We start from the raw sequence: 18070 nt of genomic DNA on the forward strand, positions 1-18070 counted from the left end.
GTGCTTTAGGTCACCGTCAGAGTTGCTAAGTTGTCTGGATGTGCGTGTTGGCTTAAGGGCACGCTTGGTAACAGCAGCAAGGTTTAGTGATGCACGGAGACCTTTGCTGAAGCTGGGCGAGATGGAATCTTCTGGTACGTGTTGCTCCCGTGTCAAGTGTGAATTGGGAAATTTTCCTCGACTTCCACCCAAAATGCTCCGTTAGGTTTCAAGTTTGCAATGCTGAGCTCACGTCCGAGCAACGCAAAGTCTGAAAAGTGTGTCTTTGCCAAGTGAAGTGTATATAAGCCCCTGCCCAGACCAGCGCTTGACCCCAAATCTAGAGCTCATTTCTTCTCCCTTTCTCCTAGCCTGTATGGAGGGAAGCAGGAAAGAAGGGGGCCTGGGTGTGTGTAACTAGCATGTGTGTGCGACCTTACCAGTTGGCTCTGAATAGGCGTAGGATGGAGAATAAATGGCTATTTTTATTCTAGAAGCGGTGTATGCAAGGATGCTGCTGTTCTTAGTGACGGTATTTCCTTTCTTTCTGTACACAGAGGAAAGACGGGAGAGAGACGCGGTCCTTCTTGCCTTTTCTTTTCAAGCCTGTTGGAGGAAGAGGAGAGTGATGACAGCCTTCCTGCTTGTGAGAAAGAAAGACGCTGTTTAGCTGCCAAGGTAAAGTGCCTCACCAGGCAACTTTTCCCACGAAACGACTGACTTGCAGGGAGGACCTGTCTGGATTTGAGCGAAAGCACGTTTCCAGGCAGGTGGTTTCCTCCCGCAAAGCGGTCTCCTGCCTGCACCCTTTCTGCTGCTGTGAGCTGTTTCCTGCAAGACTTGTAGCCGCAGCAGAGCATGCAGCAGTCTTGCTGTTGTGGGGGGAAAGAGCAGTAGGTGACAAGAAAAACGACCACATGGTTTTCCTCATCTGAGTCAGATTTCTAGACCGTGAAAGTTGATCAGCTCCTAGACTGCCTATTCTTTTGTCCTCCAGACCTTGCTCTTTGTTTCCAGTAACTTTGGTGATAGAATTGTGACGGATATGGAAGAAGGGCATTTATTGATCAAAATCTGCAGAAATGCTTCATGCCCTGGCTCTCCCTTCCTCCTTGTCAGGTTCCTCAAGTGTGCTTGGGGGGGCAGTTGCTCAAGCGGGTCTTTTTTTCTGCTGCCTGATGCGGATGGCATTCCAGGCTTGTGCGTGATCTCACACCGCCTGTTTCCCCTCTCTTTTTTCCTGTTTGTTTGTTTATCCAGATGAGGTGTTTGGCGTTGGGAGTGGGCTGTGATGAAGAATCCGATTCTGGTGCTGAAACCCCCCCTGTACTGCTGGAGATGCAGGCATGTTTGATTTTTAAGCGGGCTCTGTTTCTTTCAGTGACCTTTGAGAGACTGTCGCAGATGTTGTCTGTGAAGAGCTACTGCAGCCTAGTAAGATGTGATAGTGGTTTGAAGTGTGAAAGTGAGGAAAGAGAAGGAGGCTTGACTAAGGTTGTCTGAGAAGCAGGCAGCCGTTGGTTTTCCTTGGTGCAAAGGAGGGGGAAAGGGTGTGTGCGCTCCTGGCTGTTGTAACCTAGGTGAGGCCAGGGTCAGACTGTGTGCAGGCAGTGCTTGTCAGGGGCTTTGCAGAACTGGAGCAGGACGTTTGGGACGTTGGGTATTGCTGTCTACTCAAAGAGGTTCCTGAGGAAAAACCGCAGGCCTCGTAGAAGAGAAGTCAGAACTTTTCCCTGCGTGGGTGCCGAGAAGAGGAGTATTTTGGAAGGTGTGGATTGCCTGTGCAGAGGATGCTAGTTTCTGTTCTTTCTCACTCTTTTGGCTGGCCTCTTCTAGGAGGAGTCACCTGAAGGGGAGGGAGAGGAGGAGCACCAGCAGCCTCAAGTTGCGAATGCTGCAGAAGCCCCTGCTGGTGTGAGAGGTGAGTTAATAAACATTGATCCCCTTTGTTTCTTTGCTAGTTGTGCTGCGTCAGTGAACGGAAGTGGTGGCCTGGTGGGGGAGAGGTTGCCTGATGGAGGAGAGCAGCAGTCATTTCTCCCTTCCTTTGTAGGTGTTGCGTCGGCAGCAGGAGTGAAGCAGGAGGAAGACAGCGACTCTCCGTGGGATTCTGAGGTGCTTTCAGTGAGGGGCGCAGTGGGATCCCCGGTGGCGGGGGGAACCGCTCGGGAGTTTGCTTTGGACGTGGGCCCTAGCGCTGATGAGGCTCAGTTCCCTCTTTGGCCGCTTCTGCCATGTGTTTGCTCCTGTGAACTTGAGCAGCTTCTGCTCTGTGCAAGCTGTTCAGTCAGGACTGTGCCTAAGTAGGGTCTGCTGATGTCCTAGGTCTCATAGGAACTGGCCTTTGAATGTGATTTCTAGTGTAACACTGAAAGAGTACAGATTCTGGCTCTGCAAGTGCTTGGGAGGGTTGCTGCTTCTTTGCCACGGTACCCAATGAAATGAGTGTTTTTGGAACCGTGCAGCCAAGTAGTAAGCACAACCAAAAAAAATCAGTGTAGGCTTGGAGCACTGTTTTGGGTTGAAGTGTGAAAGTGAGGAAAGAGAAGGAGGCTTGACTAAGGTTGTCTGAGAAGCAGGCAGCCGTTGGTTTTCCTTGGTGCAAAGGAGGGGGAAAGGGTGTGTGCGCTCCTGGCTGTTGTAACCTAGGTGAGGCCAGGGTCAGACTGTGTGCAGGCAGTGCTTGTCAGGGGCTTTGCAGAACTGGAGCAGGACGTTTGGGACGTTGGGTATTGCTGTCTACTCAAAGAGGTTCCTGAGGAAAAACCGCAGGCCTCGTAGAAGAGAAGTCAGAACTTTTCCCTGCGTGGGTGCCGAGAAGAGGAGTGTTTTGGAAGGTGTGGATTGCCTGTGCAGAGGATGCTTGTTTCTGTTCTTTCTCACTCTTTTGGCTGGCCTCTTCTAGGAGGAGTCACCTGAAGGGGAGGGAGAGGAGGAGCACCAGCAGCCTCAAGTTGCGAATGCTGCAGAAGCCCCTGCTGGTGTGAGAGGTGAGTTAATAAACATTGATCCCCTTTGTTTCTTTGCTAGTTGTGCTGCGTCAGTGAACGGAAGTGGTGATCTGCTTGTGAGATGGTGCAGCCCCCAGTTTTCCCCTTGCCAGCCAGTGCTGGGGGGAAGGTTGAGGGTAGGGAAAGTCAACTGTGGGAGATGTTCTGTGGTAGTGCTGGAGTGCAAGGAGCGTTGCTCCTTGGTGACTTCCTGCACATGTGAGGATGTTTTGGCTAGTGCTTTGAGGGTTCCTCTTCTACCGTGCAAAGGGATTGTGAGTGCCAAACTCTGGAGCCCTAGTTTGGAGGGGAGATGCCCCCAAACCTCCCTACTCCAGGACTCTGGCATGCCAGAGCCTCGTTTGGATGCTACCCGACCATCTGTTGAGTGTTTATTGTAGCCGTGGGAGGTGTCATGCTGAGCTTGGGCATCTTCTGCTGCAAAGAAGGACCTGGGAAGCGTCGAGAGCACCTTGGTGGGGCTGGGGGGGGAATGACAGTGCTGTTTTTCCTCTGTAGTTGAAGGGTTATCCGACTCATGGCTGCAGGGCTTGCCTGACGGGGGGGGAGCAGCAGAGTGAAAGAAGGACTCGTGGTGTGTCATTTCTCCCTTCCTTTGTAGGTGTTACGTCGGCAGCAGGAGTGAAGCAGGAGGAAGACAGGGACTTTCCTTCGTTTTCTGAGGTGCTTTCAGTGAGAGGCGCAGTGGGGTCCTCGGGTCCCCGTGGGGGGAACTGCTTGGGAGCTTGTTTAGGACATGGGCCCTAGCGCTGATGAGGCTCAGTACCCCTTTGGCTGCTTCTGCCATGTGTCTGCTCCTGTGAACTTGAGCAGCTTCTGCTCTGTGCAAGCTGTTCAGTCAGGACTGTGCCTAAGTAGGGTCTGCTGATGTCCTAGGTCTCATAGGAACTGGCCTTTGAATGTGATTTCTAGTGTAACACTGAAAGAGTACAGATTCTGGCTCTGCAAGTGCTTGGGAGGGTTGCTGCTTCTTTGCCACGGTACCCAATGAAATGAGTGTTTTTGGAACCGTGCAGCCAAGCAGTAAGCACAACAAAAAAAATCAGTGTAGGCTTGGAGCACTGTTTTGGGTTCTGAAAGGCCTGTTATACTTCCAGAGCCTGCCTGCCTTGACGGCATGCGTGAGTGCAGAACCAGCAGTGAAACGGCAGGTAATGCTTAAGTGACGATCCAAGTCGTGCTTGGGTATGACACCTGCAGCTTGATGCTGAAGTGTTTGTGGAAACTCCTTGCCCCACTCTCTGCTTGTTTGTGTTCTCACTCAACCAGGTGTCCGCAGATGCGAGAGAGAAGCGTGCAGGACACGAGGCTGCTGCCACACGAACAGATACAGATTTCCAGTACGACGGACAGGTGACTGTGTTAAAGACCCGTGAAGATGTTAGTGTAAAGGGAGCTGTTATTCCCAAATGAGTGCAGGAGGGAGACTGCAGAGAGTAGCAGATTCCAGATATACTTCAGAAGTATTGCAGAATTCATTTCTTTCCCTTTGTGAAATGGAAGAACTGCGCAAAGGACGAAAGCCCTGGGTTGGAAGTAGGAAGCCCTGGCTTTGATGGTCAGAGTAATATCTGCAGTCAGACCCTAGCTCTTGCTGTGCAGGACAGCACATTTTGCATTGTCTTAAAAGAGAAGAAAAACTGCTCAAGCCCACTAATACTAAGCCCTTTTTTAATGAATTAGGAAACAGCAACCCTCGTGAAGAGATGCCAACAGATTAGATGTCCTCAGGTGACCAGGATAGCTAGCGGTCTTCAGTTGTGCAGGCGCCTGCTGGTGGTGGGCAAAATTGCTTATCTTTGAGCTCACTCTGAAGACTGATGCAGTGAGTGAAAGGAAGAACGTAGTCCGTGTTCCTACCCTTTTCTTCATACGCATGTAACTAGTTCATTAGGGTATGGCCAGAGAGCTACAGCAGGAGGTTGCTGATGCTTCCCGTGGAGGAGTGACCACATGGGCGCTAGGAGCATCACGAGTCATTGAAAGAGTAGGCCTGGTGTTCCGGCGTTGTTTACGGCCGCCCGTAGGAAATTGAGATGGGGATGGGAGAGGCCAGTATGAAAGAGGATGAAGCAGCAGGGTTTTGGAGAGACGACTTGAGAGTCGAAGCAGTCGCCTTGTCCGTACGGAAAACGCAGCTGACTCGCGTGGGTCCTGGTTGTGGTTTTACAGTTGCAGGAGTCGGAAGAACAGCGTGTTCAGTCCGAGCGTTGTGCTCAGGACTTGAAGACGGCCCTGGAAAAGAAACAAAGAGAAGTGGTAGCTGTTTCCCAGCAACTGCAAGACCTTCTGGAAGCCTCCTCAGGAACTGTTAGCCTAAAACCTCTGGAAGAACGAGTGGGACGGTAAGGAACTGTCACGGTGAAGCAAGGCTTTGCTTTCTGGGACAGTGTAAAAGCAACAGGATTACCTTGCTGCATCACAGCAAGTTAATGCACAATTTTGAGAGAAGCTTTTGCTTTAGATGATGTTATTTCCCACTGTTGTGTCAGTATTTGTGCTCTTGTGTCTTCCCATAACGAGACCTGTGTTTCTTTTCAAGGCTTGAACTTGCAAACGCCAGCCTGGAAGGCAGAGTCCAGCAACAGACTGCTAGAATCAAAGTTCTTCAGAAAGAGCTGCGTGGCTCTGCCTCTGTAAGCCAGTCATGACTTTTGTTTTCCTGAGCTCCTGAGGCTAGCTCTGTGTGTGGGGGGGGGAAATTTTCAGAAGAGATTGTCCTGGGGAGCCTAGGGGAAGTCATTTCCTGCAGCCTGCAGGTGATTGGCTGCAGTTGGTCCATTCCCAGGCTCTCTGGTTTTGAGAGTTTTCATGGGGCGCTCTGCTGCGTCCTACTTAACACTGTCTGAGGTAAAGGTTGGACACTGGTGTGCTGGCTTGAATGTTTGCTGCTTTATACCCGTCGTGGTGCTTAAGCCATCAGGCAGCCGCGCTTCAGGGGTTCCTGCCTTAAAGGCATTCTGCAGGTTAGCTTGTGGAATTGCCTTGGTGCCAAGCGCTTTGTCGCCGAGCCCTAACTGGCATCCTCGGACTGTGGCAAGAGTTCCGTTGCCCGGCCTCTGAGCACCTTCCCTGTTTAGTGGCTATGGATTCCTTGGCTGGAAGGTGTAAATCTGTAAAGTAACTTGAGGAACTCCAAAGATGCGCAGCTGCAACTAATGAAGGAATCCCACATTGCTAGGCAGTGTTATTTTCGGTGTGCTTGGTCTGAGTTGGTGGAGACAAGCCTTCAGTGAGGAGGAACTGCTTAGGCTCTGCAGAATGGCTGCTCCTTGGCATCTTGGTGTGTGTTGTTTTCCGTGAAGAGGTGAAGAGGAGTCCCTGTGGTGTCATTTGTGGAACCCTGTACGATGCTGCCTTGGAATGTCCAGGCATCCCGAATTCAGGGGTTAATAGCAGCTGAAGCAAGGCGCTTTCATCTGGGGCCTGCACAAAGCAAGTGGTTGTCGTGCTCTGTCTAGTGAGCGAGGGTCCTTGGTCCTACAGCCCCCCGTAGTTGTGGTTAATTAGGGCTGAAGAGGTGTTGAAAATAACGAGATGTGCAAGTGTAATTGTGGGCTGTACTGCAGCTGGCCAGAGAAGGCAGGCAGTCACAGTGCTTATCCTTGCCTTTGGTGAAGATGGCGGGGTTTTTGGATATCCCGTGGATGAAGAAGCTACTCCTGTCTTTGCTCATTGATGACCATTTGTATGCCTCACAGCTCTGCCTCACAGCTCTGCCTCAAACGGCCCAGGCAATGGTTGCTGACAATTTTAGGGCAGCCTCAAGCTAAGGCTGTTCTGCTCCCTGGAACAGGGAGGGGTAGATAGTACAGGAGTAAGGAGAGGGAGGAATGTTTGAGGCATGTCTTTTTGGCAATACCTCTTAAATGTGGTGTGAACTTCAGTGTGGCTTTTAATGCTTCTGTAGGTTCATAACTGCCTGGAGGACTTGATCACTGGCTTATGGACAAGGTGCATGCCTTTGGAGGAAGACCAAAATCAGCAGGTGCATCAATGGTTGCTGTGAATTCCTTCTTCCAGGCTATGACTATTTTGTGCGCAGGCAGCTCAACCATCCAGGAGTTCCCTGACAGTGAACTTTTCTGAGGACCGCTGCCCACTGATTGCTGAAGATCCCCCAGAAGCTTTAAATTAAGCGGTGCTCTCCACTGATGGGGATACATAAGTAACCCCTGCTAGTAGCGGGTGGCCTTCCCTTTTGTGGGGGAGACAGACTATAGGTGTATTGCAGAAATCATTTCTTTACCTTTGTGAAGTGGAAGACCTGCCCGAAGGCTGAAAGCCCAGGGTTGGAAGTAGGAAGCTCTGGCTTTGATCAGAGTAATACCTGCAGTCCAGCTATGGCTCTTGCCCTTGCATCAGAGCAGATTGTGCGTTATCTTAAAAAGGAAGGAAACGCTCAAGCCCACGCTCTCAGCGTCTCTTCCAAGAAGAGTAATACTGAGCTGTTTTTTACATATTGGGAAAGAGCAGCCCTCATGAAGAGATGCTGACAGATTAGATGTCTTCAGGTGGCCAAAATGGCTAGAGGTCTTTGGTTGTGCAGGCGCCTGCAGGTGGTGGGCAAAGCTGCTTATCTTTGAGTTCACTCTGAAGACTGATGTAGCGAGTGAAAAGAAGAACACATTCCATGCTCCTGCCCTCTTCTTCATGCTCATGTAACAATGTTTCCTTAGGCTATGGCCAGACAGCTTCCGGAGGAGATTGCCGATGCTCTTGAACAGCAGTCGCTTCCAGAAGGCTCGCTTGGAGTTACAAAGCTTTGTTGCGGTGAGCTGAAGGAAGACAAACTGCGGTTGCAGGAGGAACTGGACAGGGTTAAAGCCAAGGTAGGCAAAACCTGTAACTACATTAATAAATGCGTTGACATTGTTCTTCCCTGTAAATGAGGAAAAAGGACAAAGCAGTATTCTGAGTATTCTGAGCAGTATTCAGGATGGGGATGGGAGAGGCCAGTATGAAAGAGGATGAAGCAGCAGGGTTTTGGAGAGACGACTTGAGAGTCGAAGCAGTCGCCTTGTCTGTACGGAAAACGCAGCTGACTCGCGTGGGTCCTGGTTGTGGTTTTACAGTTGCAGGAGTCGGAAGAACAGCGTGTTCAGTCCGAGCGTTGTGCTCAGGACTTGAAGACGGCCCTGGAAAAGAAACAAAGAGAAGTGGTAGCTGTTTCCCAGCAACTGCAAGACCTTCTGGAAGCCTCCTCAGGAACTGTTAGCCTAAAACCTCTGGAAGAACGAGTGGGACGGTAAGGAACTGTCACGGTGAAGCAAGGCTTTGCTTTCTGGGACAGTGTAAAAGCAACAGGATTACCTTGCTGCATCACAGCAAGTTAATGCACAATTTTGAGAGAAGCTTTTGCTTTAGATGATGTTATTTCCCACTGTTGTGTCAGTATTTGTGCTCTTGTGTCTTCCCATAACGAGACCTGTGTTTCTTTTCAAGGCTTGAACTTGCAAACGCCAGCCTGGAAGGCAGAGTCCAGCAACAGACTGCTAGAATCAAAGTTCTTCAGAAAGAGCTGCGTGGCTCTGCCTCTGTAAGCCAGTCATGACTTTTGTTTTCCTGAGCTCCTGAGGCTAGCTCTGTGTGTGGGGGGGGAAATTTTCAGAAGAGATTGTCCTGGGGAGCCTAGGGGAAGTCATTTCCTGCAGCCTGCAGACGATCCGTTGTGGTGCTTACCCCTGAAGCGCAGCTGCCTGATGGCTTTCCTGCCTTAAAGGCATTCTGCAGGTTAGCTTGTGGAATTGCCTTGGTGCCAAGCGCTTTGTCGCCGAGCCCTAACTGGCATCCTCGGACTGTGGCAAGAGTTCCGTTGCCCGGCCTCTGAGCACCTTCCCTGTTTAGTGGCTATGGATTCCTTGGCTGGAAGGTGTAAATCTGTAAAGTAACTTGAGGAACTCCAAAGATGCGCAGCTGCAACTAATGAAGGAATCCCACATTGCTAGGCAGTGTTATTTTCGGTGTGCTTGGTCTGAGTTGGTGGAGACAAGCCCTCAACGAAGGGAGACTGCTGGATCACTGGAACTGGGGGTAGATTGTAAAGGAGTAGGGAGATGGAGAAATGTTTGTGGCACTTCTTTTTGGTAATACCCCTTAAATGAGGTGTGAGCTTCAGTCTGGAAAGTGTCAGCGTGCCTTTTTTGCTTTTTTTAATGCTTCCGTAGGTTCATAATCGCCTGGAGGACCTGATCACTGGCTTACGGACAAGACGCGTGCTTTCGGAAGAAGACCCAAGTCAGCAGGTACATCAATGGTTGCTGTGAATTTCTTCTTCTAGTCTTTCAGGTTTTTGGGGGAGTTGGGTGTGTGTGTGTGTGTGTGTGTGTGTGTGTGTGTGTGGGCAGCTAAACCGTCCAAGAGTTCTGTAATGGTGAACTCCTCCAAGGGCCGTTGCCTGCTGATGGCTGAAGCTCCTCCTGAAGCTTTAAATGAAGCCCTGCTCTCCACTGATGTGGCTACATAAGTACCCCCTGCTAGTAGCAGAGGGACTGAGGAAGCTGTTCTTCAGGGTCTTTTCCACCTTTTCCCCGTGAGCCCCTAGTAGCAGGTGGCCTTCCCTTTTGTGGGGGGGGGACAGGACGGAGGGAGGTGGGGGGGCTGGCAGGCAACTGTTTCTGTCCCTCAGTATTGGCCTGTTCAGTGGGAAAACTGAAGTGCTGACCTTTACGTGGGCATTCTGTCCCCTGGAGTTCTGCGGCCTTGGGCTAGCAGAGAGAGACGTCCTGCAACATCTGTGTGAGGAACGCTGTCTGCACCTAATGCTTATAGATGCCATTACTGAGTTATGTGTGCCATTTCTTCTTTCTGTTTGGAAAGTGTGAGAGCAAAAGCAAGTCAATGAAGAAGCTGGTAGAGTGGAAGCGACCAGCAGAAGCCCGACTGGAGCAGGAAATGAGAAGAAACATGGAACTGCAGAAAGAATGCAACAGGTAAGTATGGGTTTTTAGTACTTGTAAGAAGTATGGACTAGGCTGGGAGTCAAGCTTTATTTAACTTGACCCTAAGACTATGAGGACGTAACAGTTTGTGAGCACCTTCAAGCCTTGCGTTAGATCTTGCAAGTGGCTTCTGTACGTGAGCGTACAGTTTTAGGTAGGTGGAAGTGCAGGCTGCCCTGCAGTTGTTGTGGGGAGAGAGGGAGGGCAGGCAGAAGTCCGTCACCTCTGTTTTCAGGCCAAGGGAGTACCTCCATGGGAGCAGAGGAAATTTCGACCCTGCAAGTGATCTGTGGGAGGGAAATGATTTTTTTTCCCCTGGTTTGGGTTTGGGTTTTTGGGGGGTCCATAAGTCCTGGCCTGTCAGTCAGGTTACAAACAAGGTAAGCCCCATCCATGCTGCTTACCTAAGTGTATACGCAAAGGCTGACTGTCCCTGGGCTTCCTATTTTATGCGCTAATTTGCTGCACAGGTCCAGGAGGCTTCTTGAAAGAGCTATGAAGAAACTGAGGGCGTATGAGAGGCGAGAGAGTGAGTCCCAGTCGGATTTCCAGGGCGCAATGGAGGACACGCGTTCTGGAAGGGGCAGCGAAGTTGGTAGATTAAGAACAAAGGTGAGCTTTGGTTTGTTCGGGTTTTTTGCTGTTTTTGGAAGCCTGTATGATTTAATTCTGTTTCCTGTTGTTAATGATCTGGTGGCTGTGTTCCGAAGTGAGTGGATTTCCCCTGTGATCCCTGAAAATGCCTAACTAATCCTTTGGTAAGTGAAGAAGCGTTGCAATACCAGGGTGCTGGTGTGGGAAAGGTAAATTTCTGAGGAGCAAAGAGGAAGACGGAGTTTTAGTTGACCTTTGGGGCCTACTGAAACCTGGTACTTCCTGAAAGCGCTTGAAAACAAACTCCCGCTTTGATCTGGAAAGAACACGCCTTCTTCCTCCACTGCTTGAAAAGCTCCTTTCTGGAGCACTGTTGGCGAAGCTTTCAGTGTCACGGAAAGAAGAGGATGTGTCTCTTGTGAGTTCTGTCCTGAAGTAACCTGACTGTGTGACAAATATGTAACACTCCTCGCACCCCCTGTCCATCCAAAACGCCCCCTCCCCCCCCGATAGATATTGTTTCTGATGAAAGGAGAAGGTGTCCAGCTCTGTGGATATTTGGTTTCCTGTGAGCGTCTGAGGCTGAGGCTAAGTGAGTCTGTCCTTTCCCTGTCTACAGGTCCGTGAACTTTCCCACTGGCTGGCGACAGAGCGGAGAAGGTCGAGGCAGCTAGAAAAAGCAAATGAAGGCTTGCGCGAAGAGTTGGCTTGGCTGCATGGGAGCTGTGACAAACTGCGCAAGAGGAAGCAGCATCTGGAAGAAGAGGTGGTTGTCCTCAGGCGTCATTTAGAGGCCAAGATGATGGATCGCAGCCACGTAGAAGTCTATAAAAAGGAGGCTGAACAAAGAGCTGGGCGAGAGCTAAGGCAAAAACTGCAGGAAGTCAATCTCTTTCTGCAGGTAAACTTACTTCACCCTGGTATCTGTGGTCCAGTTGTGCCTTGTCATTCCTTCATTCTTTCCTGTTGTGATTTTTCAGTATTTCATGCTTCTGCCGTCAGGGCTGTGGGGTCATGGGCTCTTCACATCTTCAGGAGGTTGTTGAAGGGTGTGAGCTTGTTGAATGGTTGTCCTCAACCACTCTGAGATCCTGTGAATAATCTTCTCCACCCACGTAGGTCACTGGGGAATCGGGTAACAGCGCTAAGAGAAGAATTGCAAGGAGACTAGTGTCTTGCCGAGACAGAGGTTGCTTAGTCCCAGCTTTGACCGAAAACAAAGAAGTTGCGCTAAGAGTGTGTGTGCGTGTGTCTCTTTCCGCACAAAAAGGATTATGTAATGTGGTGCTTCTGGGTTTCGCCCTCCCTCGTTGAGGGAAGGGAGGAGGCACCGTTGCCTCCCTGAGTAAGGTTGTGCTCTTCCGGTTGGGGGTGTGATACAGACTGGGGGGAAAGTTCTCTTCTTCTCTCCTGGGGCTTGAAATTGCATGCTCTGCTTCAGACACAGGCAGCCACCCAGGACCGAGTGGAACGCATAAGAGCTGCTACTGAAGCTTCCACGGTAGGCCGACTGCAGCAGAGAATTAGGGATTTAGAAGATGAATTGGCTCTCACAAAACGCCTGCAGCGAGCCAGAGCTAATGTGGGGCTTGCGGAAGCTGGTGCTGCACATCGTCACGAGTGCTGCAGGAGCCGCTCTTTGACGACGAACCCCGTGGGCAATGCTTCCTCTGTGGCAGACCGAGTGGAAGCTCATATGGCTGAGGTAAGGCATTGTAAACCCATGTTATTCTCGAATTACCTTTAAAGAATATGAATAAGCTAGGTTCAGCTTTTAAGCTGAAAATGAGCATCATCAATGAGCATCCTAGCTCCAGGACACCCAATCCAGTAGTCTGAACGTGACTGCTGACCCTCACAATGCTGCAACCTCGGCAATACCTCTGGTCCGCGTGTGTCCCAGAATTAGCAGTCTGTGAGACAGCACGTTCCTCACAGAATGGTGAGCAGCGTATCACGAGGCTTGGGAACCGCATGGCAAGAGTTGGACAAGGGAGCGCATAATTCTTCACAGAATGCCCTGATCCGTTCCCTCCTTTGCACAGAGTGGAGGCAGGGGCAAGCTCTCCCCTTCCGTCTGTTTTATCCCTGAGAAGTATTCAGGCCCCTCTAATTCTAACGCAGTGCTGTGGTGCCCCCTGCGTACCAAGGGTCCTGTTTAAAGGACGTGTCGGCGTACCGTACCTGTACCCGTGCCGGTAATGTTCTGAAGTGGAGTTCCTAGGCTCTGAGCGTTGTCTCGTGGAGTCTCACAGGGTGATCCGGATGACTGCCCTCGGGCAACCCCCGCGGGTAAATAGTAAGTCAGCAGTGCTGTCTGAAAAAGAACCGTCAAGAGGTGACTGCTGCAAGGAAAGCCAGCTCGTTCTGGCCTGAGTCCTTTGGTAATGAGTAAATTAAGCAGCATTTTGGCTCTTCTCTGTGTCGGTATGTTGGTAGGTGAGCCTGTGTGTCTCTCAGAATTAGTGGTGATTCCCCCGGGGATTCAGCCTGAACTGCTTGCTCTCTACCTAAGCCCAGAAGCTGTATGCTCTCTGTTTGGACAGTCACTTCTAGATGTCCCGGCGTGCATCATGATGGAAAAAACCGCAGGCATCACGAGCCTTACCCGCTGTCAACAGTGTAAACGTGCTGCTTGTGCGCTTGTGGATAGATCTCTGACCTTCCCTGGTTGCTGTGAAGTCATTGTGCTTTTTGCTGTACTTTCTAAAAAGCAGAATATGAGAAAACTGATGAGTTGCGATTGCTTTGTGATGCAGTTAATGCCACACAATGCGTCTTGGTGGACAACGAATTTCTCTGTACTGTATTGGGGATGATGTTTCCCGTTCTTATTCTGCATTACAGCTGGGTTTCCAAAGGCTGTAGAAGCTAGTACTACAAGCATGTAACTATTGAGGTCTTCAGGGTATCCTGTATATACTTCCAGGTGCGGCGGGAATGGTCAAAAATATCGCTGAAGAACTTGAGCAAGGTAATTTGTCAGGATATGTTAGCAGTGTTGTGAAGGAAGATGACCGTTCCTAGTTTCTGGACACAACTACTTGAAAGCTGTCAAGCTCCTGTGCTAAGCACAGCTGTTTTCTACTAGCTTTCCAAGCTAGAGCTTTATGTGAAAACTTCCTGCTTATCCAAATAATAGTGGCACAGAATTTATGCAGTTGCCTTTAAGAAAAACAGAAAAAACAGTGTACACGCTTGTACACACACCCCCCGCGCCCCCCCCCAGTGCCCTGAATAATCCCACCTCTTTGTGTTAATTGTTCCTCCAGAGCCACGGCTTTGCAGTGACTGGGCCTGTTTCAAAGCAGGTAGCCCCGGAGAGCAATTCCTTCTGTCCCAGTGGTCCTTAATCTCCGAGCGAGCGGCTGGCTGTTGCTTTCTAGCTCTTTGCATTTGCCTGGACGGACACAAGTCCGTTGCATTAAAGCCGTTTGCATTGTGAATGGAGTTGCCTGTCTCCTGGGAGTAATAGGGTTTGTTTGGTTTGGGGACTTGTTACCTTTTCCTACTGTGACACTAACATAGGGCATTTTCTCCCCCCTCTGCTGCCCCCCCTTCCTCAGCAATGGCTGAACTGAAAATTGGATCGGCTGGAGCTTCTGCCTGGGCATCTGCTGAAGGATCCTCAGAAAACGGAGACCAGGAGCCACTTTCCAGGGCAATGTAAGAGTATCACGCCGTTTCCGCCAAAAACGATGTGCTCTGACTTGGACAAAAATGCTAGGGAGCAGCCGCTCTGGAAGTAGCTGCGTTTGCCGTTTCATGCCTGCCGAAGTGGTGAGCCATCAGAAGATGCTGGGGCAGAGGAAGTCCCCATTCCAGAAAGCTAAGAGTGGTTATCCTGAGACGAATGAAGCCTGGGGAAATGTGCCTTCTGCCTCTTAACGGAGTGGTGTGTAGATAATAACACGCTGTATTTAAATGAAAGTATTCTGTTCCAACTTGGTACTTAATAAATTTTGCAGTCTAGTACCTGTCTCTGTTTCATTCCGTTCCCCCTCCTGACTTTGCCTGCCCTGCCCATGTGGCTGTACCCTCTTGCTCCGTCTGCTTGTGTCTCTTACAGAATAGTAGCTGTCAGACTGCTGCCAAAGGGGGAACGCTGGCAGGAGTCTGGCCTGTTGCTGCCTGTGGCTGCAAGGCGGGGGTCCTCTTCCTCAGTGGAGGCCACAAGCAGGAGTGTGTTAAGACGGGGGCCTCGACTTCAGGTCTTGCTAATACTGGGGCACTTGACTCCGGCTGCCTTTCAGAACAAGGCTTCCTGTGGTCTAGGCAGAAGGGAGGGAGAGGGCTCCTGGTAGCCGTGAAAGGTTGCAAAGCCCACCAGTCTGGAAGGGTATCTGGTCCACGTGGAGTCAGCAACGGGGAAAGGGGGGAAGACATTTCTCTGCCCTGCAGCATGACTGGCAAGGCTGACCTTCTGTTCAGTGCTGGGCACTTGCTTTTCTCTCTCCAAAGCAAAAGCAAGTGCAGAAAGTCTGTGCCTTCCCTTTGTGTCGTCCTTTTGACAAACTCTGACATGAACTGTTTTCAAATGGTTCCCAGCCTGCTTCTGTCCCGCTGGCTGTCAGCGAGAGGTGCAGAAGCAGGACTGAACCTCAGCGCTGGCATCTGCCATAACAGGAGCTGGTGATGGTTACAGTGCGGCTAGGGAAAAGTCCCGTCAGCTCCTCAACTTCAGCGTGCATCTGCGCTGCCAGTGCGAGGCCACTCTCGATGATGTGTGAGAGGTCATGGCAATCGCGGGAGGTTCCTGAGGCCTGGCCCACAGCAGCTGTCCCTCCTGCCTTGAAGAGGGGCAAGAAGCGGGACCCAGGGAGCTACAAGCGGGCCAGCGGCACCTCGAGGCCTGGCAAGCTGATGGAGCAGAGCCTCCCGGAAGCCCTTTCCAAAGACGTGGAGGCCCAGAAGGTGACTGGGAGTAGTCGGCATGGATTTACCATGAGGCGGTAATGTGCTCTTGTCGCAAAGAAGGCCAACGTTATCCTGGGCTGCATTAGGCAGAGTGTTGCCAGTGGGTCAAGGGAGGTAATTCTCCCCCTCTACCTCATCCCGGGTGAGGCTGCATCTGGCGTAGTGTGTCCCGTTCTGGGCTCTGCAGTAGAAGAGAGAGATGGAGCTACTGGAGCAAGTCCAGCGAAGGGCTACTAAGATGATTATGGGCCTGGAGTTTTTCTCATATGAGGAAAGGCTGCGAGAGCTGGCATTGTTCTGCCTGGAGAAGAGAAGACTTGAGGCGGGATCTTACCAATGTTTATAAATATCTGAAGGGAGGGTGTAAGGAAGATGGGGTCAGACTTTTTTCAGTGGTGCCTAGTGGTAGGATGAGAGGCAAAGGGCAGAAACTGAAACACAGTTGCATCTGAACATAAGGAACGACTTTTTTACGGTGAGGATGACCGAGTACTGGAACAGGTGGCCCAGAGAGATTGTGGAGTCTCCATCCTTGGAGATGTTCAAAAGCCATCTGGATGGGGCCCTGCGCAACGTGCTTCAGGTGATCCTGCATGGTTTTACAAAGGAGGAAACCATGCCTGACCAACCTGAGAGCCTTCTACGACAAAGCGACAAACTCTCTGGCCAAGGGCAGAGCAGGGGAGAGCGTTTATCTTGCCTTCAGCAAGGCTGCCAGCACTGTCTCCCCTAACATCCTCCTAGACAAACTGATGAAGTTCAGGCAAGGTAAGTGGAGGATGAGGTGGCACATGCAGTGAAGGGCCACAAAGATGATCAGGGGCTTGGAGCACCTGCCCTGCCTGGAGAGGCTGCGAGAGCTGGGCCTGCTCAGCCTGAAGAAGAGGCGGCTCCGGGGGCATCTTACTCTGTATAAATAAATCCCTGTGGGAATACCTGATTGGGGTGGGGGGGGTGGTGAAGAAGGCAGAGCCAGGCTCTTCTCAGTGGTGCCCAGGAAAGGCCAGGAAGCAATGGGCACAAACTGAAATAGGGGAAACTCCATTTAAACATAAGGAAAGCTTCTTTTGCGGGGAGGGTGGTCCGGGAGCGGCCAGGGCCGGCTGCTCCAGCAGGGATGGGGAGCCGGGAGCTGAGGGTGGTGACGTGGCTACCAGGGCAGGGGCCTCGCCAGCCAAGGCCCAGCCCCACCGTAGGCAAGTGAGGGAGCAGGGCAGTCTCAGCGGTGGCAGCCAGGCTCAGCCGGCAGCCCCGGTCGCCAGGGAAGTTAGAGCTGGTGCAGCAGGTCCGAGGTCGGGCCAGGAAGTCAGAGCGCAGGTTGGGTTGGGGTTCAGGCCAGCGCTGGTAACCAGCCCCCGGCACAGGCTGCTCAGGGCCTGTTAGTGCCCAGAGAGGGGCTGGAGCCTCCATCCTCGGAGACACTCAAACCCCGGCTGCACACAGCCCTGAGCAACCTGCTCTGCATGAGCCTGCTTGCAGCAGGGGCCTGGCCCAGAGCACCTCCCGCAGCCCCTCCCGACCTCAGCCCTCCCGTGACTCTGCAATTGCAGCGCTGAAGCCCGGCGGGAAGCCTCATCCATCTCAGCAACAGCTCAGCAGGCTCCTCTGCCAACGCACCGGCAACAAGGAGAACCTAAACACTGTTTTCTGTACTCAGCAGCAAAGGAGCCAGGACAAAGGGCGCCAGGGCCTCAGGAAGGGCAGCGCTCTGCAAACCCTCGCAGGAGCAGCAGTCACAGGCCGCTCCAGGCCCAAACAAGCGCGGCCTCAAGGCAGGAGAGCGGAGGCAAGGGCCCTCTCGCCAGGCATCGCTGCACCCAAATTCTCCCGCTCCTCAAGGCGAAGAACTGCTCAGGGAGGCTCTGTCGCAATCGTCTCTGCCTTCACGGCTACGAGAGGGGAGCCGGGAGCTGCAGGAACCAAGAAAACACCAGGAGCCCCAAATCCCCAAGCCTCCATTTACAAACAGGAGGAGCAGCAGTGAAAGCCTGGCAAGAAGGGCCCAAACCGAGGAACAGCAGTAGCAGCTGAGGTGTTTGAAGAAACCACGTTGCCTGCTTTCTGGAGCCTTTGCGGGGACCAGCGTGTTTCTATTTCCCCGGAGCCGCCGGGCGCCCACAGGGGCGTGCGCAGTTCGCTAGCAGACTTTCAGCCGGGCTGGCCAGCGAGCAGGCGGCCCCAGCTCTGGGCACAGGCAGCGGGCAGGCTGAGAGGCCGAGCTGACGCTGCCAGGAGCTGCAAGCGCAGGGGTGCTGGCGAGTCTGCAGAGCTGAGGGAGCGCGTTTCTGTGCGCGCGTGAACCTCCAGCACCCGGAAAGGAGGCTGCACGTCCTCTGCTACTGGGGCCTCGCCTGGATGCAAGCACAGGCGCTGCCTTGGGGCAGTGTCACGTCCCACCTACAAGGGGGGGAGGGTGACCCAGGTTTGCAAATCCCCTCGGTATGGATTGAGGGCGAAACGGCACTCAAGGTCCGTTCATACACATCAACCTTAATGGAACAAATATTCGGCGGACATTGGTCCTCTAACAATTATACCTGCCTCAGCTCTGCGGCTTTATGGGGAACCAAGGTGGCCTTAACTGTGTGAAAAGGAAAGCAAGCCCGAAAGCAAGCAAGAGAGCGAGAG

The 18070-nt window shown here is 52.0% G+C and overlaps 1 protein-coding gene and 2 long non-coding RNA genes across 3 annotated transcripts; all 3 read left to right on the forward strand.

Moving 5' to 3' along the window:
- Window positions 1-3595: 3595 nt before the first annotated feature.
- Window positions 3596-5330, forward strand: LOC135327579 (uncharacterized). Its single transcript, XR_010387901.1, has 4 exons — window positions 3596-3653; window positions 4088-4141; window positions 4260-4343; window positions 5163-5330. It is a non-coding gene; the product is annotated as an uncharacterized LOC135327579 (long non-coding RNA).
- A 3118-nt stretch (window positions 5331-8448) lies between these two features.
- LOC135327252 (ankyrin repeat domain-containing protein 26-like) lies at window positions 8449-12272 on the forward strand. Its single transcript, XM_064505403.1, has 6 exons — window positions 8449-8529; window positions 9158-9235; window positions 9810-9922; window positions 10402-10543; window positions 11145-11426; window positions 11967-12272. The coding sequence occupies exons 3-6, from the start codon at window positions 9831-9833 to the stop codon at window positions 12270-12272; spliced, it is 822 nt and encodes a 273-aa protein (XP_064361473.1). The 5' UTR covers window positions 8449-8529; window positions 9158-9235; window positions 9810-9830.
- A 950-nt stretch (window positions 12273-13222) lies between these two features.
- Window positions 13223-14497, forward strand: LOC135327580 (uncharacterized). Its single transcript, XR_010387902.1, has 2 exons — window positions 13223-13499; window positions 14092-14497. It is a non-coding gene; the product is annotated as an uncharacterized LOC135327580 (long non-coding RNA).
- Window positions 14498-18070: the final 3573 nt, after the last annotated feature.

This window comes from Dromaius novaehollandiae, chromosome 1 (genome assembly GCF_036370855.1).
Source record: "Dromaius novaehollandiae isolate bDroNov1 chromosome 1, bDroNov1.hap1, whole genome shotgun sequence".
In the NCBI taxonomy this organism is placed as follows: domain Eukaryota; kingdom Metazoa; phylum Chordata; class Aves; order Casuariiformes; family Dromaiidae; genus Dromaius; species Dromaius novaehollandiae.

What these genes read in the sequence shown, in the direction of transcription:
- LOC135327252 (XM_064505403.1), top strand. Translation starts at nt 9,831, where the DNA reads ATGAAGAAGCTGGTAGAGTGGAAGCGACCAGCAGAAGCCCGACTGGAG. An exon ending in TTGGTAGATTAAGAACAAAG is followed by an intron (nt 10,544 to 11,144) that starts GTGAGCTTTGGT and finishes CCCTGTCTACAG; the next exon opens with GTCCGTGAACTTTCCCACTG. An exon ending in AAGTCAATCTCTTTCTGCAG is followed by an intron (nt 11,427 to 11,966) that starts GTAAACTTACTT and finishes GCTCTGCTTCAG; the next exon opens with ACACAGGCAGCCACCCAGGA.